We start from the raw sequence: 24,181 nt of genomic DNA on the forward strand, positions 1-24,181 counted from the left end.
GACTCGTGACTCAATTCAGACTCACTTTTAACTGACCAGCAACTCAACTTACATTCACCCTTAACTGACTTATGACTCGACTCAGACTCTGTCTTAACTGACTTGTGACTTGGCTTAGACTAGCCCTTAACTGATTCACCCATGACAGGCTCACAACTCAACTTGGACTTAACTGACTTCACAACGTTCCTGAGATATTTATTCTTTTATGTCCGCCGTCCTTTGATGACACATACAATGTCACTGACCTGTAAAGGCTTAAGGAGTTAATGACTTCACACTGCCACCCACCTGTGTTAGGCATGACCAAGCGTCCGCCCAGGTGCCCGAACACCCCGCTGCTCCTCAGCTGAGCTTTGCAGGGGCCAAGAGGCCCGTTGGGAGCCAGTAGGTTCGGCTTGCGTCCCTGGGTAGCGCTGTAGCCCTCCGTGTGCGCCTTGACGTGGTACTCGGCCCGGTCTGCCACACCTAGTGAAACCATAAAGGAGCTCTGAACTTTGACCATCATGTCGGGCAGGGGGTCAAAGAGCTCTTTGTCTATGGAGTCCTGGAAGCAGATGGGGCCACTGTAGGTCTGGCCCGCCGTTAGCTCGGGCTGCATGGAGGAATTCAGAAGCAGAGGGTTGCCTGGGGAAGACGAAGAGACAGGCCGTGGTATAGTTATGGTTTTCGTCTCTAAGGCGGGGACAGGGTTTGCACTGGACTGACAGACACAAGGAGGAGAATGAAGTTACAGCAAAGCAGGAGATCAGAGCACTGCAGCACTTGACCTCGGCCTGAAAACTGAGGCCGCCGACAGAAAAGCGCTTCATATTTCATTTGTTGACTGAAATATTAAACAGCAGCGCGAACAAAAAGACATGCATTTATTTATTTATCTATTCATTTATCCATGAATGCCAGAGAGCTCCAGCTGAGGACGGCTAAGGCTGCGGGAGATCATTTGAGAAGCAGCGCCAAATGAGAAAAGCTCCTCCATCAAAAGTCGCGTGGGAAAGTGTTTTTTTTTTCCTTTAGAACCAGCGAATGCAAAGATTTCACTTCACGATCATCTACCTAGGTATTCTCCATCTTTCATGAACTGAAATGAATAAATGAGCACGCTGTCGTTTATCATTTCATAGCTCCACGTGCTACTTGACATACTGAATAAAACATCTAAAAACATCTGTGTCGTTTTTATTATTCAAATCTCCACTGCATGCCTTATTATTACAGAAGCAGCGAAAACTGTGGCAAGGCTTTATTTTGATGGTCCACTGTCTTGAACTACGTACTCAGCTTTTCCAACCCTAAAAATAGGGGGTTGAACCGGGCCGAAGCGCATTACAGTGGAGCCCCGGCGCTTCTGATTCGTATGAATGGTAAACAGCGCTGAGCCCTGGTTCTGTAATTTGATGGAAATGTAAATTGTTTCCAATATAATCTTCCATTTAAGAAATCCATTTAACTACTGAATGTGATAAACTGAGCTGAGAAATATGCTCTAAACAGCTGCATGTTCTCGCACCCCAGCCCAGCACATCTTCCTATAGTCGTATACAGTATTTAGGCATTTATCATTCCCTCTGTTTAATGATGTTCTGAACTGATTCGTTCCAATTTCAGTAGAACTCAAACAGTGGCCTAGATTAACTAACACTATAGTTATTAGTGATTTTTGGTAGGAAGGCTGGAAATATTACCGGGTTGAGAAGCATGTTAAATCTGATTGGATGGCACTGAGCACTTTGATTGTCATATCACTTCTCGAAACTGCTCATTTTGTAAGTATCCAGGTTTTAACTTGTCTTTTTTCATGTCAGAAAAGAATCTGAGATGAAACTAATAAACTGACAAGAGACCCAGTCCCATTTCACCCCTTGCGCCTACCACTTAGCCCAAAGCCCTCCTTTTTTGCGGGTTCCTGCTTAGGCATAGAGTGTCCCAATTTTTGTAGAGATAGAAGGGGAGGGTGAAGTGCTAGGGCTGATTGTTGCTAGCTAGCTAAATTTCCCGTTCCGCCTTAAACAGCGCAGAAGTTACACCAGTGGTTAGTGTAGTGGTTAACACCTTTGCCTTCTACGCTGTAGACTGGGGTTCAATCCCCCGCCTGGGCAAGCACCCTACACTATACCAATAAGAGTCCTTGGGCAAGACTCCTAACACCGCCTTCGCCTCCCTGTGTAAAGCAATTACAAATTGTAAGTCGCTCTGGATAAGAGCGTCAGCCAAATGCCATAAATGTAAATTTTGGTGCCTCAGGCGTCAGAACGGTTGCACCATTTAAGGTGGAACGGAACATTTTTAACACATAGCTGGTGAACATCAGACTTGAGCTTCGTATCTCTGAAGAATCAGGGGTGGGTAATAAGAAATAAATAAATCCCAAGCCCTTTATAACAACTGACATTTTACCGATATCAAATTTTATAAAAGCTTATAAGGAATAGGGGTTGTACGACTACTCGTTTTTTACAAGTCGACTAGTCATTGAGAAAAGGAAACTGAAAATTCCCATATTAAAAACCACGAGTGTTCCAGACCTCTGTGTAAAGTATTAGTAACAGAGATTACCCACAGACATGCACAGACTGTCTGATGTAAACTGCATGCTAAAATCACCACAGCTCTCAGTCCCACCTCTCGTATAAAATGCTAGAAGCAGAGTTGCATCTCTGTAGACACACCTTTCAGAGCGAGATATAGGCCTAGCCACTGATGCTGGTTCTCAAAACAGGTCTATGAGTTTGCAGTGGGATTGGTTTCTTCTTGATTAGCCGATTAGACTAGTTGACTAGTCTATGCAACGTCTAGTTCTAACAAGTGTCAGTTATCAGGTTTATACATTTACATTTACAGCATTTGGCTGACGCTCTTATCCAGACTAGGCCAAGGCGGTGTTAGGAGTCTTGCCCAAGGACTCTTATTGGTATAGTGTAGGGTGTTTGCCCAGGTGGGGATTGAACCCCAGTCTACAAGGCAGAGGTGTTAACCACTACACTAACCAACCAGGTTTATATGTTGGTTTATATCAGTTGCCATAAAGAGTTATGTGTCATTTTCCTTCACAAATGCCAGCTTTAAAGAAATCGGCCTTTCCAACACTGGGCAACAACAGACACCCATTCTGTGATACAGGTAAGCGTGTGACATTTGAACCAATCGCAGTCAGGAGGAGGTCTCAGAACATTATTCCAACTCAAACCATTTGGACGTTTTGCCTTCAAACATCTTTTCCCGTTTGAGGAATTCTACTAGCTTCCATTCAACCCAAAATCGAGCCTTAATGCTCAACCTTAACCTTGTCCAAAAACCTAGCCTTAACCCTAACCCTGATTCAAATCCACACCCTGACCCACATGCTTCAGATAATCGAGTAAAATTAGACCATCAAAATAAAATGTGGCCAAAACTTGCAGTTCAACAATGACTCAAGTGCCTAAACACATTAGGCTGGTGAGCTTATTGTGGCTCGTTAGCAAGACATTTACATTCCCAAGTTGTTTTCAATTGCTTGATTTCTTTCTCTCAGTTTTTCCTCTCAGCAATTGTTTGCCCTCTTTTAGTTATGACTCAAATCTCACATGGAGCAATATCATTATCATCACCCCCTGCCTTCTTAGCTCTAGCTCTCTATCCCTCCCTCCCTCCCTCTCTTTCTTTCTCTAGGCAGCTTCCATTTCAGCTCGGCTTGGGTGACCTTCTCATTTTAAAGTGACTAAATCTGGCCGCTCGCGGTGTGAACTTCAGCAGGGGGTGGCCAGGCTCAGCCGTATCTCCTCCACCTCTGCCAGTATGGAGCAGAGAAGTGTCTGGACGTTGGCATCCTGACTCCTTTCCCACGTCAAACTAACCGTAACCATCAGCCCAGCTGCTACCCAGCAAGAGGCAGGAGGCAGGAGGCTAATAGGACTTTATTTTTAGGAAGATCGTTAATTACCGTAGGCAAACTGACTTGCTGTCACAGGGTGCTGGATATTGCAGGTCACCGAATGTAAAAGTGCTATACATTTATACATTTATATATATATATATATATATATATATATATATATGTGTGTGTGTGTGTGTGTGTGTGTGTGTGTGTGTGTGTGTGTGTATCTCCAATCATTTGGCATATTTTAGCTGAGAGAATGTTTTGAGGCATTGTGATGATGGTTTGTCATCTAATTGGTTATGGCATGTAGTGCTCTGATGAATCATTCCCTGGGACATAGAGTTTATGAGTAACAGAATGCATGGGGGCCAATCGGGCCATGACCACGTCAAAAAAAGATTCTAGAGACTCTTTTAAAGTCAGTAATCTTCGAGGCTCTGGCGCTACAACCATCCACACTGTTCCCAAAACAATGAAGAGGAGCTCAGATACCAAGATCTTCAGCATGCAGTACCATCGTCTTTGACCGAAGCCAGTAAACCTGTGGTGGCAGGTGTGCATCAGCAGAGGAGCTGACATTTGGCAAAACATGTTAGGGTGAAAATTGAGAGAACTACTGCAATTCTCCCAGTTTTCCTCCCCGATTCCCACTCGCTACCTAGACCTCTCCTGATCACACAGTACTTCCAAGCTAAGAGGGTGAAGGTTAGCATGTGCTCCCTCTGGTGCACCACCATATCTTTTCAAACTGAGTTACTGGACAGCTCAACGCCCTTGGAAGGGAAGAGATGCTCACACTGGCTCATAGGGCAAGAAGGAGGACCATCCAGGAATCCTGGGACTCCCGGGATTGAACTCACTATCTCCCAATGCTAGAGGCAATGGAGAACAGTCATGCTTGGCTATTTTAGGTGTCAGATGGTGCTGCATCATACAAGAGATCTGAAAAATTTCTTTACCGTCAAAGACATTTCAGAGAACAAAGCTAGGGAAGTTAATACCAGTGACGTCTTTGGGAATGCCACAGCTCCCAGGAATCACTGAACAGTTTTTCTAGTTGCTAAAGCATATTTGTCAGTAGTGCTAACTCATGCATTAGTTATTAACGGTTACAGACAGCCTACCTTGAGCTCTGGTACCCCCTTTTGGTGATGTTTTGATAGTGTTCGCAGAAAGAATAGAACTCCAGTCTGGATCGAATGTTCGAAAAAAAAAAAAGTCCAAACTTTAAATGCTTCATGAAAACTTCTGCAACAAAGTGCTCTGAACACAGTCATTATTAATTTTGTCTGAACCAAATTCTGGTGCTAAACTCTCGGTTGCTAAACCATGTGTTCATAACCAAGAGTCCACTGAGTTGAAACGACGGAGATGTAAGAAGCAAGCTGTATGGGTTCAAGGATGGATCAATGGATGTATCAAGACTACGTGATAGTGTGACTGGTCCCCTTTAAGGCCACTGCACAATGGACTCCAATGTTGTAGTGCATCAGGAGGCAGACACAGTACAAAGCACAGCAATACCACATAGAATACGTCACACTCAGAGTGCAATAGATGTCCCAAAAAAAGTTCGACAAAGTTCCTTTTTCCACTCTTATAAGTGTCAAGAAATAAAATGTTAAACATAATTCATCACATTTGTCTTACTACTTCTCACAAACTGTGTTTTTCAGCTGAAAAAGGCCAGACTAATAACATTAACTGAGGTGACTGAATTAGCATTTGTCTGTTTACTTAATAGACTGACTGTGAATTTCAGGCCACATACTTTCTGTCGTCTCATCACTTGAATGTATTGTAGTAATGGAAGAATGCTGAGCAGTGCATTGTGTCTTCATCAAAAACAATAGTTCAGAATGTTTAGACGTTGCGCGACGCAGCCGGTGTGCAGTGGCCTTTGCTACTCTGGAGCCCTGAGACTGCAATGTTTAACCAAAGAAAAGTGGCAACACCTTTTTTCACTTTTAACCCTGCTATAAAACAATGACATTACCATACCATAAACAAGCCATAGCAAATGTCATAAGCTGTTATGACACATTACATTCAGGTATGTAACACTATTATGACAGATGCCATAAAGTTTGACGTTATGACAGTTTACATCACATACTACTTTTTGCTGTGCATTCTAATTGCCATCATGACCCGGGCGTTATTACGTCTGTCACGACAATTGCTGATGTCACTGAATATAATACGTCACATTCATGACATAGTTATGTCAATGTTTTGCAGTAAGGTCCAAGTAAAGTGCCACCGAAAGCTTTTTAACCAATATAGTAACCAATCTAACCAAAAGAGAGTTCGTTTCAAGTTCAGGTTCAGATAAAGTCTTTTTATTAAATTATTTCAATTATGTATTTAAACTTACCTTTTGGAATGTGGTTGTTGAACTCAGTTGCATTACGGTACTTGTATTCTGTGATTTAACACTTTGGTATAATGTCTTTGGGTACTTTGGAATAAAATGTATTATTCATTCATATTCGTTGGTGTCATTATGCCTTTTTTCTAACCTGAAGTGACATGCTTCACCTCTCCATTGACAGATGGAGAATCTTTAGCATGGGCATGGCAGAAAGGAGCAGGAACGTGTGTGTGACGGGGAACATAATGAAAAGGACCCAGAGTTGGAAACCTTGAGGGAGAAAGCCAGAATTAGAGCTGTGATTAAAAATTAGTATGAGGTGGAGAGTTCAGAAGCAGACAGAGGTCTAGAGTTTCATCCCATCCCCTGACAGAGAGAAAGAGGACAAGATAGAGAGAGGTGGGGTAGGCGAATGAAGCACTGGAGAGATCTGTACTGCAATTACGCAGCACGAGGTATGTGACAGGTTTCCTATAAGAAAATTGCTGGAACGTGTGCGGTTAGCAATTGAACTGGTTAATATGAAATAATGGCCTCCTTCCTTAAACAATGCAAAGAAATTAAACTGAAATGAAATTCCAAGGATCTTTAAAGACCCAGTCAGGTATTTTAGGTGCAGGTCAAGCTCAGTCCTTGACTACGAGCTGAATTTCCAACTGAGAATTGTCATTAGCTCAGTCAAGGACAGAAACGACCAAAATTTGCCTGACTCTGGGTCGGAATCTGAGTTAAAACTCTGTCTACACTGCAAAACATTATATCTTGGGAAGTGAAATCACCTTATGGTTACTGTGCAAAAGTCAGAGACCACCGTTCATTTATTTCCTTTACGGTCAAAATGGTCTTTGAGTACGAGTGGTTCATTTCTCAATGTCAGGCAAAAAGCAGAAAACAGAAAATTAGCCACAACTTTTAAACACAGTACTAATCATTTTTCTTATAGCTTCCGTTCTTTTCAGGAGACTCACTTTCAGTTTCTCAAAGAAATCTGCAGGGATATTTTTCCACACAGCCAAAGTTCAGCCTGAGAAGTTGGTTGCATTTCCTGCATTTACCATAAAAAGTGATCCCAAACACATTCAGTGATGTTGAGGTGTGGACTCTAGTGGTCAGTCCATTTTTATTAGAACAATAGCAGCTTCTTTGTTTGATTTGTAAATGACTGCGTTTTTATTTTCCGATTTCTCGAAAGCTACATTCTGAGAAATGAATAGCTTGTGCTTAATGGTAGATTTATATATATATATATATATATAGTGGGTGTGTTCTAAATTATTGGTACTGGTAGATCATTTTGCTGTAGAGGGCACCATGGTGACGTGTCGGGTAGTGCTGTGGCATCCCAGCAAGAAAAGCCTGGGTTCGATTCCCCAGTCGGGTGACCTTTCTGCATGAAGTTTGCATGTTCTCCCTGTGTCTGCATGGGTTTCCTCCCACAGTCCAAAGACATGCAGTCAGGTGAATTGAAGATGCTAAATTGCCCCTGAGTACCCCTGTGACCCAGGAGGATAAGTGCCATAGATTGTGTATTTTCCAGTGGAATAAGCTTAACTACTAGAGGAACAGTATAAATAAGTAAAGTAACACCATTATATTCTTACAACAATCTCAAAATGAGAAGTATAAGATATAGTACATAGACTAGCTTTAAGATGATTTCAATTGCCATGATTATACTTGCAGTATAATGACCGGTTTGACAGGTGTTGCACAGCACATTGTAAACACACTAAGAAAACATCACACGCCTTATATATTCTCCAAACAGTAAACAGATACTGTATTATCCACTCGTCCAGTTGGTAGAAAAACCAAATACACTTCACAAAGTGAGGCATGGTCCTGGAAGTTCACAGATGGTAAATTGAATTGGTGGTAATGACACTGGTTCAACGGGTGCCAATGACCGAGGTGAGGTAGGCAGTAATGACTCTGGTCAGATATTCAGGAATGACAGTTGTCCACCAGGCGGTAATGACACTGGCCCAATTGGCAGGAATGACACAAGTCCAACAGGTAGTAATGACACAGGCCCAAAAGGCGGAGATAACAGCTGTCCGACAAAACGGCAATGACACCGATCCAATAGGCGGGAATGACAATGGTCCAACAGGTGGTAATGAAATTGATCCAATGCCAGCAGACCAATAAGTGATAATGACAACGGTCTAATAGGCATGGAAGAGGTCCAGTGTGACGGAATGGCAGTGTTCCAAAAGCTGCTAATGACATTTGTCCAAAGGGTAAGGGTATTGTTCTTCATTGTTATTGCCACCACTGGACAAAGGTCTGAGTGACCTTATCTCCTCCTTCCCTCCTACAGTGCTGTGCAAAATCCAGAGATCACTTTTCATTATTTCATTTCCAGTCAGAACCAGATCAAACCATTAATTACAAGTTCTTTAAAATTCAGTGTCAGGAAAACAAACATCCTTTCAGTATTTACTGTATCCAAACTTAAATTTTTCCACACCTCCAAAGTTACTTCTTAGTAGTTGGCTTAGCGTTTTCTGATCCTTGCGCTCCACAGAATGCCAAAGTGATTGAGCGATGTTGAGGCTTGGACTTGGGTGGTCAGTCCATTGTTCTGAGAACACAAGCAACTAGCCGAGTTGTCTCACAGTGGAATCTGAAGCAGCTTGATTTTTTCCTCTCTCTCAAAGATGAACTGTCTTTAAGTGCTGCTGTAAGTGCTGTTTATCTGACAGGGGCAGCTTTGGTGTCTACCAGGTGTTCCAGGTGGTTGTTAGGAGTTACATTTTCTCTGTAGCTTTTAATCATTTTTTGAACTCCAGTTTTGAAAATGACTTTTTCACCTTCCTTATGAAAGTGGATTATTATATCTACTCTCTTCAGAAACATCTCCTAAAAATGAATAACTTGTACTAAACGGCTGTTTTGACGTCCTTAAATAAATGAAGGGCTATCTCTGACTTTTGCACAGTATTGTATGTCCATGCGTAGCTGACACATAACCAAATATAACATATGACACATAACCCAATGTAGCGGGGTCTGAAGTGATTTTGAACAGCCACATGTTTATATATTACTCTTTTACCGTTATTTATGAAGGGTTAAAACAGTAGATCATTACAGGGCATTAACAGTCATTATGTACAGAAAATTTCCCACTGGTTCTGCAGTTGCTCCCAGATGGAAGTATTTTCAAGACACCTTCTGAACTTGAACAAAAAAATATTTTTTGTGTTTGTTTTTTTCTTCAGAAAAAAAGCTTTACTGTCTTCAAACAATGGGGTAAGCGTGCCTCTCCAGACCAAAATAGCGGCAAATGCGCTGCGGCTGACTGCAGCCGAGCTGTGGCGGGCAGGTGGGACTGATCCGTCCAGACAGCAGATTCACTCTCTCCTGACCCTGTCCTGTCAGCATCAGCAATACAAACACATCCAGCACAGCAAGGCTCAGGTCACAAGCCCACAGCTGCTGCTATGAACAAGAAATACGGCCTGGTACATAAAAAGAATTAAATTTATGTTCAGCTTTGGACGCGTCTCACATTTATCTGTCAGAGCGTTTGAGGCTGAGGGTGTTTTTTCTCTCCCGGATGAGACTGAGTGAGAAATGTGTGGTCTGTGCTGAGCTAGGCTGGCCTGGGATGTGTTGCCAAAAGCATCCGTGAAGGATTGACTGAGGCAGCGCTGTCAGAAAGGCCATACTGGTCAAAACTGTGAGACAGGTCTTTCAGTAAACTGTGAGCATTTATCTTGTAGGAGACGCAAGCGTGGCTGCAGGAGATGATCAAAGCAAAACTAGCACAAGGAGTCAGCAGGGGAACTGAAAGGCAAGGAGAAATTGATCCGTGTTCAAGAATACTGGTTTATACATTGCAAATAATTCCACAGACTTTATTAGGCCAAGTCAACTCAGCAAGAGCTTAAATCTACTGCATGCATACAGTACCACGCGGAAGTCAGAGACCACCCTTTCCTTTTGTTTCCAATCAAAACGGCTGGTGATTTGTTTTTGACTGAAGGCAGTTTTACCTATGAACAGAATTTAAACATATTAAGTACCTTCTGAAAATAAGAATTGATTTACATTCATTCTACAGTGAGAAAACAACCCTACGCACATTGTTGAGAAGCTGTTGGTGTTCTCAGGACAAAGGACAGTCCACCTCAGAGTCCAGGCCTCAAGACAATCGAAAGTGTTGGGATTCCTTAGATCATGAGGAGACAATGACACCAACTTCTAAGACTGAACTTTGGAGGTGGCACTGCATATTTTTTAGACAAACTGAAAGCGATTCTCCTGAAAAAAACAGCTGTTATACACGTAAAGAGTGGCAGGAATAAATACAGAAAAATAATATTTTAGTTAGTTAAATATGCTTTCACTGGAAACCAAACACAAGAATGGGTGGTCTCTGATTTTGATACAGTATCATATAATGTGGTCTCTTAAGCAATATTAAAATCATGGTGTAATTCCCTAATAATTACTTTAGAGAAAGTGGAGATTCTAAACTTTCATTTCCTACCACAATTGTGTTTGTGTGTACGTAGTGGAGATCTTTTACAGGGAGATTCACTCGAAAGAGGCCCCGAAAATTCTGTTATAACTCTCGGTAGGATGACGCAATCTGAACTAAGCAACACGCAATGTGCCCCTCAGTATATGGGGCTTCGAACAAGCCAGGATGCAGACCACCGTACCCCTTCACTCAGTCACTCGACTTCTCATCAGGATGGTGGTGTTCAGTAATAAGCAGCACGTGTTCATGGTGCAAAACTATTGGGGCACCAAATTTGTTATAAAGGAATACAGTGTGAAGGGCGGCATGGTGGAGCGGTGGGTAGCGCTGTTGCCTCACAGCGAGGAGGGCCTGGGTTCGATTGCCTGGCCGGGTGACCAGGTTCTCTCTGTGTGGAGTTTGCATGTTCTCCCCGTGTCTGCGTGGGTTTCCTCCGGGTTTTCCGGTTTCCTCCCAGAGTCCAAAGACAAGCAGTCAGGCCAACTGGACATGCTACATTGCCCCTGGGTGTGAGTGACTGTCTGTGTCTGTCTGCCCTGCGATGGACTGGCGACCTGTCCAGGTTGTATCCTGCCTTCCGCCTGATGACTGCTGGGATAGGCTCCAGCACCCCCCCCCCCCCAAACCCTCCCCCCCGCGACCCTGAGGGAGAAGCGGCTTAGAGAATGGATGGATGGATGGAATACAGTGTTATGTGGCGTACCCTCAAAGAGTGGTATTCAGAAGATGGTACAGAAACTGGAAACAAAGGGATCATTGATGACGTGCAACATCATCTGCAGCAATCGCCTATAAGACAGTTAAGAAAGATTTGAAGGAAAACATCCACCATGAAATTGCTGTTATTCCACCCATGTGTCTGGCAGAAAAGGGAGATCACTTCCAGCATTGCACATACGTGAAGGTATGTAGCGGATTTTTTTGGTTCAGATGCTTCATCCTAACAGTTACAACAGATTATGCAGGGGCCTCTTTCAAGTGAATCTCCTGTATTATGTATTGAATTTTATGATAGATTCTCGTTTTGTATTAGGAAAAAACTTTACAGTTTTGCCAAGTTTTGCCAATTCTTGATATCTGAACAGATATCAAAACTCACAAGTCAGAGTAAATACAATTCACAGCATAACTTTCTGAGTGATTCCATAACTACATCTGAACAGCAGAGCAAAACGAAAGTAACAACTCTCTAATCGGGAAGTAATCACTCAGTAATCACTCAGTAAATCGATTCACTGTCCTGTCTCACCTTGTCTGGCGGTTTTGAAGTTGAAGGTCTGGAAGCCACCAGCAAGGGCAGACGAGTCGATGACGTCCACTCCGTACTCACTCTGGCTCCTGCGGTACAGCGTGACAGATATGATGAGAACCGCTACGGCAATGACCCCTGCGGCCAGGCCGGAGTACAGCGCCACGTCATTAGAGCCGTCCATACCTGTGAAAGAACAGTAGAAGGTTGTTATTTGCATTGGCAGTCAGATATGGCACATAATCAGCTGTGGATGAAAATGACCCAAGGTTTCAATCAGAATCCTTTATTGATCCCAGAGGGAAATTGCACTATGATAGGTTCTGGCTGTTAAAGAGTGGCAATGTTAGGGATACCTGAGTGCAAGGTGAACAAAAAAGTCAATAGAAAAAGAATCTGCAGAGGGGCGAATTCTGCCTAGTTTTCACTGCATCTTTGCATTTTTAACGGTGGAATCTAAATTTAAAGGTTGAATCTAAAGTAATTTAAAATGGTTTGAAGTGGATTTCACTTCAACAGAGAGTTCCTACATACACAGAGAGAGAGAGAGAGAGAGAGAGAGAGAGAGAGAGAGAGAGAGAGAGAGACAGAGAGAGAGAGAGAGAGAGAGAGAGAGAGACAGAGAGAGAGAGAGAGAGAGAGAGAGAGAGAGAGAGAGAGAGAGAGAGAGAGAGAGAGCTGCTGTCAGAACAAAACCTCGTATTTACAAAATCTTATTATTATTCAGAGACCCTTATTAATCCCACAACGGGGAAATTTCGGGGAAACACTAGGGGGCAGTGAGTACACTTGCCCGGAGCGTTGGGCAGCCCATTCCGCAGCTCCCGGGGAGCAGTTGGGGGTTAGGTGTCTTGCTCAAGGACACCTCAGTCATGTGCTGTCGGCTCTGGGGATCGAACCGGTGACCTTCCGCTCACGAGGCCGGATCCCTAACCTCCAGCCCACGACTGCCTGAGTTTTTTATTTATTTATTTATTTATTTTTTATTAAGGACCTACTTAAACCTACTTTACTTTTAATGTAAGTCAATGGAACCAGAATGTTTTTTGGGCCATTTCTTTTGGTCCATTCATCATGAAATTTACACACAATGTAGGCCAAAAGGTTTTTTCAAATTATGTCAAAAACATATATACATGTGTACATCGTGTATGACAATAACAGAAAATATCATGACAACGATGAAATGTGGTCATACTGCGCACCTCTAATGTTGATGATAGTAGATTAGTGGTATATTGCGAAAACAAATCCCGGAAAAGTTTTCTTCCAGGACGAATTTCCCCTTCAGTACCCTCCACATACCTCTTTAGGTCAAAATCTAATTGTAAAACAGTGTGTCAGACATAACTAGTAACTCTATTCCATGTAATAATTACTTTTGGTAGCTTTTAATGATTCAGATATTAGGTTCCTTTCACAACGGCTGCGAGAAATTCGGACTCAGTAATTTTCTTTAAAATGAAGCATTCCGTTCTCCAAAGTTCAGTCAGTCACCACAATGTGGGAAAAATCAGTAGAATTCTTCTTTTACGAGAAGTAAGTATACTGAACTAAAAGATCAGCTGGCAAAGAACGTGCTACCAAACAGGGGTCATGGTTGAATCACTGGAGCTGAAAAAAGGCTGCCACTTTCGGTGCTGATGGTTAGTCTGGCACATCTTTCAGACACCTGTGCAAACCGAACAGGTGCAATATGCACGTGTTTAGCAGTGTATGAAGACATGCTTGGCACACTTTGGTGTTTCTGGAGGTGCGAATTCCAGGATTCTCACAACTTTAATCAGAGACACAGCACCGTGCCAGTGCACCATGCCAAGCTACATCTGTTCGGCTGCCCGAGCTGCCTGTGGCCCGTCCGACCTCTGCGTCGCCATCACTTTGCCAGAGGACGAAGAAAGGGCGTCGCTCAAGCCGGGAGGGCGAGACTGGCTAACCGTTCATAAACTCGCCTCACTGTGTTTAAAGGCTCCTAATGTGCTGATGCCGCCTTGGAGTTTAGCCGCCAGCTTCATCCGCTTGACCTGACAGAAGATACGGGGGCCTCGGCCGGGGAAGTGACCACATGTTTGTCGCTCAACAGCTGCTTGAGCCCTTCTTACCCTCTTTGCCGCCCTGCTGCAGTAATGACATTTTAAAATGGTATTTAGAGACGGGTAGCGGGGGGAACACCTGCTGCCGCAGCATTCTAAAATGTGCCGAGAGGTGATTTGTAGGGTTAATGCAAAACACAGGGGAGGATATGAAGACATGCTATGGTTGCTTAAGTGAGCTAATGTGCAGTAATTGCACCCCATTAGCTCGTCTAAATATAGTGCGTGCTCACGCGCCGTATCCCATCACTCATCCTGCCTAATCTGAAATCCACTGTGAGTGGCATGCTGAATCCAGAGCCGGATCCGGCGCTCCCAACAGCAGACGGTGAATGGAAATGACAGGGATTATGGGAAATGGCTGTTTGGGATGAATGACAGGTGTCTGATAAACAAAATGTGATGGATGGATGCATAAAATGAAGTGATAGCTACAGTGCTCAAAAAAAAAAAAGTTACAGCCATTTATCTGCTCTGTCGTTCCGTTAGATTAATCAAACGTCATATTTGACAGATGTGGCTGCAGATGCTTAGCAGAGATACTCAATTATCCTCAGCATGCTTTCTTCTGGAAGAGTGACACTTGAGGAAAACAAACCTCTAGCAGGTATCCAAGTGTATATCCAAGCAGGTGAATTTTGAGAGAAAAATAAGCTGATTAAAGCCCTATAACAGGCCGTGGCTACTGGTAGTTGGGGCAGCATTTATTAAGCTACATAAGTCATGACAACTGAGACAAACTTTTATACACATTTATAAAGGCTTATCTTGACACTTGCACAGGTGAAATACCTGACAGTTGCTGGAATAAGCCTTTATAAATGTGTATGTAGTTTTATTTCAGCCGACACCACAGGCCTATATAGCCTAATAAATGCTGCCCTTCAGTAAAGTGTCACCGAAATACTGAATAGTTCCCTCATTCAGTGTAATTGTATGCATGGGATATAATAGGCAACAGCAGTGGCAATAGGAGGCAACCCCGCCAGTGAGTCTGATACGCACAACTATTTCTTTTTTCATTGGGTCTCTCCTTCAAGAAGATATCAGCAGTGTTGCTATTGCTGATTCTGGAAATTGGATTATATATATATGAAATATGAGGAAAGAGACTCACTCTGAGGCTTAACATCATGCAGCATCTTCCCATCTGCAGAGAGAGAGATAGAGAGGAGAGGGGAGAGGGGAGAGATGGAGAGAATTAGAGAGCACCCCCGTATCAGTTAACTAAAGCACTCTGTGATTCAGATCATGTGGTGGAGTCCAACTGCTGGCTATGCCAACATCAGCTGGAGATAATGATGCATAGCATCATTACCATGGGGACGTACTGACAGATGGCGCTGAGACACTCAGGCTATGCTATGCTTTGGTTCTCCCCTTCACCCACAGAAGGAGGGGACCAGAGAAGAACTTCTCATAACAGCCCCTGTGGAATAGCTGTGGAGCTATGATGCTTAGCCCCCATTTGCAGGCTCCACATGGAAGTGCAGCACTGTGCTGCTAGCAAGCCAGCATGGTTTTTGAGCAGAAGGCAGTCTTTTCTTCTCCAGTATCACATTTACCACTGCGGTTTGAGGATTGTTGTGGAACGCATATCCACATGTATTTTATACTAACACTGTGCTGTTCTGAGAATGTTTTACAAACCAGGTTTAAAGCAATGCAGCTTTCTTTCTTTCTGTCCGGTGGCAATGATAGAGGCTGGTGGCATGATATTTACTGTACTTGATGATGATCATAGTGCAATGAAGATTGTGATATGAATAAGCAGTACTGTGAAAAAGTGAAGGACAATCCAAGACATCCAAAAACATTCAGTAATGTTGAGGTCTGGACTCTGGGATGGTCAATCCATTGTTCTGAGAACACCAGCAGCTTCTTTGTTTGGCAAAAAAGGATGCTGCCCATCCTTTCAGACCCACAGTGCTGAGTTATCTTCTCATAGTGGAAGGATGGACAGAAATACCTCTTGAAAAATGTTCTTCTACTCAACTTCTACTCAAGGGTTGTTTTGACTGGAAATTAAATAAGTGATCTTTGACTTCTGCACAGTACTGTAGATGGCGGTAAAAGGCAGATGCCAGTGGTAAAAACAAAAAAACACTGTTGATGATGGTGTTGGACATGACGTTGACATGATAATAAGCGTGAAGATCGGGCTTACTCTGTGTGCATATGCCACCAGTGCAGTTCTCCATGGCATGACTCTCGCCCTCGCACATCTTGCCCCGGTGGCGAGGGGCTGGGGCATTACACTCCCTCCATCGCTGCCTCTCACACTGGGCGCTACACAACGTCCACTCACTCCACTCCTCCCAGCCGCCATCCACTGTACATTAGAGGAAAAAAACAGCAAATTAAAAGACAAGTTCAAATTTTAACAGATCAAAAGTGGCTAAAAAAGGTCAGGTGTCAGGATGACTGCTGCAGTAGATGTGCAATGTACTCTTGTTCATTTTTATGTCATACATACACCAGAAACCACATAAGCAAGTCTGCTTGAAACAGCTTTAGGCATGCAGTATGCACAGTGCAAACTGGGGGGACAATAGGTCCATTACTTGTTAGCTATGTCAGTTTTGTTACTCAAGTGCAAAACTAGAGAAACAAACTTGAGACATCAAACATGTCTTGGCTGGCTGAGAACATTAGGGGTAATGAATATTCCTTCAAGTTTGTATTACATTTGTATGATATATCAGCTGAGGGAATCTGGTTACTTGCAGGACAAATCTGTCCTGTGGGCACAATTTGAGGAAGCACTGCATCAATGCCTATTAACATCTGAGTTTATACTACGGCGTGAAAGTTAGGCTGTGAAATATTTTGTTGTTATTTACATAAATTTCATACTTGCAGCATTTAGCAGATGCCCTCATCAACTTGCTTTCTCTGAAATCTAAACCCCAGCATGTTCTCACCTCTCCCATAATACCTATACCTATACTTCATGGTGATTCAAAAAGATTCATCTAATTTCAAAGCGCCATATTTTTCAAATAAAGGAAGCAATCTAGGAACTAATCACGTACCACCTGAAAGAGGGGGTCGTAGAGTTTCTGACTGTCACCGGAAGATGGCCCCTCCAGTCTGCGAGGAGATGGAGACCCCTGAGCAGAAAGCGTTCTGCGTTCTCCACTTCAATAAGATTGAATCCGTCATAACTGCAACGTTATTTTCATCTGCAGTGAACCTCCAACAGCTCAGAGCGTTCGTTGTTGCTTCCACAACACTGAACGATCTCCAAAATTGCACTGAAAGAGCTGTGAGTGCAGGGACACCCAACATGCTCAATTGAGTATGGGATGAGTTTGACTATGGCGTTGATGTTGTCCATAAAGCTGGATGAGATTCTTAGAAAATTACATAATAAATTTTATGCTCAATTAAACCATTCACTATTTACTGCACTGCTCTGTAATGATTTACAAGTGAAATAAATCATTTTGAAATTGGATGAATCTTTCTGAATCACCCTGTACTGTGGAACTGTGGGTAGGTGGAAGAGCACCCTCTATTTATTTAATTTCCCATCAAAACAGACAAACAGCTCTTTCTGTTGGGAAACTGGAGCTCAAAAAATGATTACAAGCAACAGAAATTGGGACTCCTAACAACCACCTGAAAAACATGGTAGACCACCAACACTGCCCCCTTCCGATAAACAGCACTTAAAGCTTCCATTTTTTTAGAGAAAGGAGAAAATCAAGCTGCTTCACATCTGAAAACATCTAAATCTTCTACTATGGGTCTGAAAAGAGGTGAAGCTGTCAAGAAGACCTCACTGAGAAAAGAACATGGACTGTCCAGATCTTAACATCACCGAACGTCTTTAATTTCTAAGAGTGAACTTTGGAGATGTGGCTGCAGATTTCTTTGAGAAACTGAAAGTGAGTCTGAAAAGAATGGAAGCTGTAATAAAGATTGAGTGAACAAACTACACAGTGATAAAACCTCATATTACATTTACCTGTTGAGGCTTCTATGTAATATTCTGTTAAACACATATTTACATTTTTTTCTTCTTCTCAAATGAATGGAAAATTAAGAACTTTTACAGTCGAAATTAAATCAGGTACCACAGAGCCCTAAAATTCAATTCAAGAAGCAGAACTAATATAGCCCTTGTCTCCTTTCCAGAGCCTCTGCTCTCAATAAAGAAATTGGACCTTGGTGTTTTTTTTTTTTTTTTGAAGTGATTTAATCTTCATCCATCTTCCATATCATTTCATCAGGGAGCATCATGCTTAGATTAGCCAATACCGCTACGCCACGTGCCACGAGACACCTCCTCACTGCCAAGAAACATCACTTATACAAGGGCCCTGGAGGAAACAATTTTGTGGTTATTGTATTGTGAATTCTTAAACCTCTTCATGGCTGTTTGAGGCTCCTTCCCTGCTCATCTAAATGCAAATTACGTTTATGTGTTACAGCTGACGAGGCACAGGTTTCAGATGTTAAGCGCAAATGCCGTGTACTGCTCAGCCAACATGTCCTGCTAATGTGACTGATGAACCCTACATATCACAGTGGAAAATGACTAAATTGGCACATTTTATTAACAACACTAAAATTTATATTGAAATTTATCAGACTTTTTAAAGGCCTTTCACTTTCACTTATAAAGCCGGGAAGAGCCTGAATCACAAAGCACATTCAACTCAGACACCCGACTAAGGCCACATTGGGAGGTTCAGGTCAATTAAAATGAACCCTGGTGTGATTCCTCTGTTTGTGTGGTCTGTCAGAACTGTCATTCGGACCCTGATCCCGGGCCAATCCCTGCAGGAGGTATCTGGGTCCACTTTTAAACAAATTCTGGTGCGCTTTGTTTGAAAAATGACTGCAAAACGAATCAAATATATGGACCAAATATAGAATTAACAGTCTTTTCCTTGCTGGTTCCTGCAACTGATGCTGCTTTATCATCTCTTCATGAGCTCATGAGCTCTAAAATTGTAATGATTCAGTTTTATGGATGGGTTTTCAGTTTTGAGGCATAGCTGAGGCATAAAATATTTGATATACACATCACTGCTTATATAAATTATATTACATATCAATGGGGTAAGTCTTCAACGGTTAATGAAATCAGACACTGACGGTTACAGTGATTTCCTCAGATTCACACTGTGGGAAAACCACAACACTGTGAGGCTTCTACTGACTTATTACTCTACAATATCATAAGACGTCCATAAAATTAGGCATTCGTAGCCCATGAGCTCAGTAAGGCCAGAATAACAGCATGATTTAGAGATTTTACTGGACAATTTCCCAGTTATTTTCACCGAATATACATCATAAAATCTGTATTTTTTCTTTATTTTGTTTACTTTTGGTTTGATGTCCAATATGTCCATCTAAATGAGAATCAGATATAAAAATCAAATATAAATGCCCTCTAAATGTCACTCGTTTAACTTGTTTTACAAGAGTGGCTGACAAATATCTGTGTTAACCCAGGTTTAGATACTCGGGCTGTCATTAATCATATATGACGTTTAAGATAAACAGCCAAACATCTTTAAAAGTTAAGCATAGTAGTGGCTGGTTTGGCAAAGAATACACCTTTTATTCAAAGAATAATTAAAACATGAAATTCTTGTTCATTTTTAATGTGTTCATTGTATTATTACACATTATATATCATCGCTGTCCAAAGAACCAGAAGCATCTCCAAAAGTATTATTTTAAAGAAGAGGGTAAAACATTCTTGACTTTCAACATAAGTTTATAATGAAAAGTTCACACAAATTAAAGGTGCAGCTACTGAGCTCCAATTTTGCAAACTGCAAAAAAATAAAAATGGAGATACTTTGGTCTTTTAAAAAAATAAAACCAATTTACATACCTAAAAAAACCCAGTCTTGTAGATTAACAGTGGCTTACTGTTCCTGTGACATACTTTCACTTTTAATAAGAACCCTATTTAACAAAGGAAATCTGAAAGATGTTTACTGTGCAAAATATCAGAAAGAAAACAACATATAGGTAAAGCTATGTCGATTTTGCTTTCTAATCCAAACCCTATGTGTAAGCACACACACTGGTATCTCTAGGCCCAGCAAAAATGATGCTACATGTTATTTTTATGCCCAAACCAGCCAATAGGGGTGTACTTTGTGTACTTCTGGTGCCGGTCCCAGGCCCGGATAAATGGTGAGGGTTGCGTCAGGAAGGGCATCCGGCGTAAAACTTGTGCCAAAACTATCATGCGGATCCCAAATATGATTGCCATACCGGATCGGTCGAGGCCCGGGTTAACAACGACCGCCTCCGGTGCTGTTGACCAGCAGGGTGCCGGTGGAAATTGGACTAATGTAGGTCGAAGACCATCAAAGAGGAGAGGAGGAAGGTGGGTTAGAAGGCAGCGAGAGAGAAGGAAAGGCAGGAGTGTGGAGGTTAGGGTAGGGACTCTGAACATAGGGACAATGACTGGTAAAGGCAGAGAGCTTGCAGACATGATGGAGAGAAGGAAGGTAGATATTCTGTGTGTCCAGGAGACCAGAAGGAAAGGAAGCAAGGTCAGGAACATTGGAGGTGGATTCAAACTGTTCTATCATGGTGTAGAGAGGAAGAGAAATGGAGTAGGGATAATCCTAAAGGAACAGCTTGGGAAAAGTGTTCTGGATGTAAAGAGAGTGCCAGACAGGATCATGAGCCTCAAGTTGGAGGTTGATGGTGTGATTTTGAATGTGGTCAGTTCATATGCACCACAGGTTTGTTGTCAGTTAGAGGAGAAAGAGGAATTTTGGAGTAAGATGGATGAAGTGGTAGATGGTGTCCCTAGAGAGGCCTAGTGATAAAGGGAGCAGCCGAAAGAAGAAGAAGTTGTTTTTATGCCCAAATTTCAGTCATTTGTCCAATATATGCATCCCATAGGCTCATGTTAACATGACTGGCAGAGTGTATGACTGCTAAATATTGATAAAATCAGGCTCTGAGACCATGGCAGTTGACCAGAATGGGCAGTATCCTGTCAACACTGTTGCCATTGCCATCATGGTAGTGCTTAGTGCACTATATTCTTCAGATTTATGTAGCTTATTAATTTTCCCTTCTGACAAGCAAGATTTCCCACTTGAATGATGAAAAGGTCATGATAAGAAATGGTAGAAAGAAATGGTAGCTAAGTGGTTGCAATGTCATACTTTTTAACGTCTTGGGAGGGGTACACCTTTGCCAGAAGCTTGGGCCTGATTGGTCCAAAAAACTGTTCATGATACACATATGTAACCTGCACTAAGGAGGGTTAGGTACACAGCAAAAGTTGCCATGGTGATGCATCCCATTAAAAAAGTGATGCACAAGGAATATTTCACCCATGTCTGAGGAAAAGGTTTGATGAAATGGCTGCTAAATGTTTTCTGGATGCAGCAGATGGAAGCAAATTTCCTCCCTGAATCCAATTTGATCAAAATGTCATCAAGATCTGTGTCTGAACCCGAGCCATGCCCGAAATTCTGTCTGAACCTGACCTGACCAAAACGCCATCAGGCTTAGAGTCCAAACGACACAACCCAAAACATGGCATCAAGTTTTGAGTCTGAACTAAATTCAATACAAAATGTCATCAAAATTTTAGTCTGAACCAACAAAATTCTGTTTGAAATTGACTTGACCCAAAGCATGTTATCAAGTTTAGAGTCCGACCCAACTGACCCCAAAATTTGACCAAGTTTTAAGTGTGAACCCAACCAGGGCCCAACAAAATTATGTCTGAACCTGACTCAACCCAAAATGCTGTCAAAGTTTTAGGCTGAACTTGACAGCTTATCAAGTTTGTATCCAAACTCAACTGGGCTCTAAAAAAATACAGTTTAGACCCAACTTGACCCAAAACATGGTATCAAGTTTTGAGTCCGAATCTGACCCAGACCCAAAGAATTCAATCTGTACCTGACTTCACCTGAAACATCATCGAGTTTTGAGTAAAATACTGTCCCACGTTTCACAAAATTCTATCCAAAACTGACTGTAACTAACTCCCTACCCAAATTGCTGAATATTGCCTGATATTTCTAATGACATCAATTTACTTGCCTGACAAAAACAATCATGCTTCATAAGACAGGCCTCTTGTTTTAATGTCTAATTGATAATCAAGGCACGACTTTCTCAGAAAAAAGGTAACAAAAACAAAATAAACACGTTTATAGTGAGCCACATGTTGTAGGCAATTAATATTTCACCCATGTCTGAGGAAAATCCTGAAATGTTTGATGAAACCGCTGCTAAATGTTTTCTGGACGCAACAGAGGGAAGCTAATGAATGCCAGCAGCGTCAACAATCAAATCATTGCCATTGTTGTCTGAGGCCATTTTGAAAAGTGAACAAACCAGCAAAACTCTCTATGAGCTTGGCTCTTATCTAAAGTCTGGAAAACAACAGCAAAGTGCCTCTTTCATTAGTGAAGAAAAAAAAACAACAAAAAAAACCTGCAATCACGGTAATCTTTTAACTTCAGAAAGCACTGAGCCCAAGGTTAAATTGCTTAATTCCAAAAGCCGTCAATAAAATAACACACTCCGAAAAATGCTCTGCCTCGTTTGAAAATTAGCTTTGCTCTCGAATGGTTAATAATTCAAATAAGCCATGCGCGATGCACTCAGACGAAGTACCTCGTATATAAATATGAGTTTTAAGCTGCTTTCTTGGAGAAAGCCGAAGCAATTAAATCAGCAGGTTATTGCCTCGCAGTGCTGCTCGGCATCGGAGAGTGAGGTGATTATTAAAATAAAGAAGAGAAGTGGGTCACTGCCAGGTTCATAGGCAAGTGGAAACCCCTACCTAGTTAGCCAGGCCCACTCGAAGGGACCTTTAAAAACTCATTTATACACCATGGGGGCAGGACATGGCCAGGTGCAGATGGCTCATCAGACAATACTACTTCCATCCTTGAGGCTATAGTACAGTACATGCTCATTACAGCATGTTAACCAGCTATATTAGCTTTTATTTGTAGCCATGTGAGCGCTGGGAGGGTGAACCATGCCTTTAATTTTACTTACGCCTTTAAGGAGTTTATTGAACTCAGTGTGTGGCTTATGTGATCGCACAGCTTCTCATTTTATGAATGCCATTTAAAAAGTTGATGATTAAAGCTGCGATCGGGTCTGAAAAATTGGTCTGAACCTGAATGCAGCCCGAGAGCTTTCTGTCTGAGCCCAAACTGATCCACCCCCCAGCAACAGGTTTTAAGTCCGAACCCGGTCCGGCCTCAAACCAGAACATGGTCTTAAATTTTGGGTCTTAATCCTGACAAAATTTCTCGGAACCCAATTTGACCAAAACAACAAGTTTCCCAACCAAGACTCAAAATATCATCCACAAGTTTTAAGTCTGAAACCCACCTGACCCAAAACGTGGCATCAAATTTTCAGTCCGAACCTGACTTGGGGCTGGAAGAATTCTGTCCAAACCTGACTCGGCCCAAAATCCAACCCGGGCCTATCAAAATACTATCTGAACCCAATACAACCCAAAACATGTCCCAAAATTAACAAAATTCTCTCTGTACCCAACTCGATCCAAAAAACAATCCTAGAATGACCAAAATTCTGTCTGACACCCAACTCGACCCAAAAACTGACCCGGGCCCAAAAAATGTTACCTGAACTCAACTCGACCCAAAACCCAACAGTGCCTCAATTAAATTCTATACTAACACAACTTGATTCAAAACCTGACACTGGCCCAACAAAATTCTGTCTGAACCCAACTCAACCCAAAATCTGACCCAGGCCAAAAAAAAACTGTCTAAACCCAAATCAGCCCAAAGCCCGACACTGGCCCAACACAATTCTGTGTGAATCCAATTCGACCTAAAGCCCGATCAAGACTCGACAAAATTTTGCCTGACCAAAGCCCAACAAATTCTGTCTATACCCAACTTGACCCCAAACTCGATCCAGGCCCAACTGTCTCAGCTCAACAAGATCATCATCATCAACTGTCATCAACTTCTGCATCTGGAACTGGTCCGAATTTTAATTACAATTTTGTCCAAAACTGACCTGAAGTGATCTAATCACAGCAACCCTTAAATTAACACATAACGTTGTAGCAGGTAGAACTAATCCAGAACTCCAGCTCAGGTTC

General features: G+C 42.3%; 1 protein-coding gene across 4 annotated transcripts in view; it reads right to left on the minus strand.

Annotated features, from left to right (window-relative positions):
• The window catches only part of unc5db (unc-5 netrin receptor Db), a 249,648-nt gene that overhangs the window by 58,016 nt on the left and 167,451 nt on the right, over nucleotides 1-24,181 (minus strand). For 2 of the 4 annotated variants that reach the window (XM_017709275.2, XM_037531601.1), the window contains exons 7-10: nucleotides 16,238-16,402; nucleotides 15,188-15,220; nucleotides 11,978-12,163; nucleotides 292-627 (exon numbers count right to left, since the gene is read on the minus strand). In XM_017709275.2, coding sequence (XP_017564764.1) covers nucleotides 292-627; nucleotides 11,978-12,163; nucleotides 15,188-15,220; nucleotides 16,238-16,402 — 720 coding nt within the window. The remainder of the gene's footprint in view (nucleotides 1-291; nucleotides 628-11,977; nucleotides 12,164-15,187; nucleotides 15,221-16,237; nucleotides 16,403-24,181) is intronic. The other 2 variants (XM_017709277.2, XM_017709276.2) reach the window with 2 other exon arrangements.

Source organism: Pygocentrus nattereri, chromosome 20 (genome assembly GCF_015220715.1).
Source record: "Pygocentrus nattereri isolate fPygNat1 chromosome 20, fPygNat1.pri, whole genome shotgun sequence".
Taxonomy (NCBI): domain Eukaryota; kingdom Metazoa; phylum Chordata; class Actinopteri; order Characiformes; family Serrasalmidae; genus Pygocentrus; species Pygocentrus nattereri.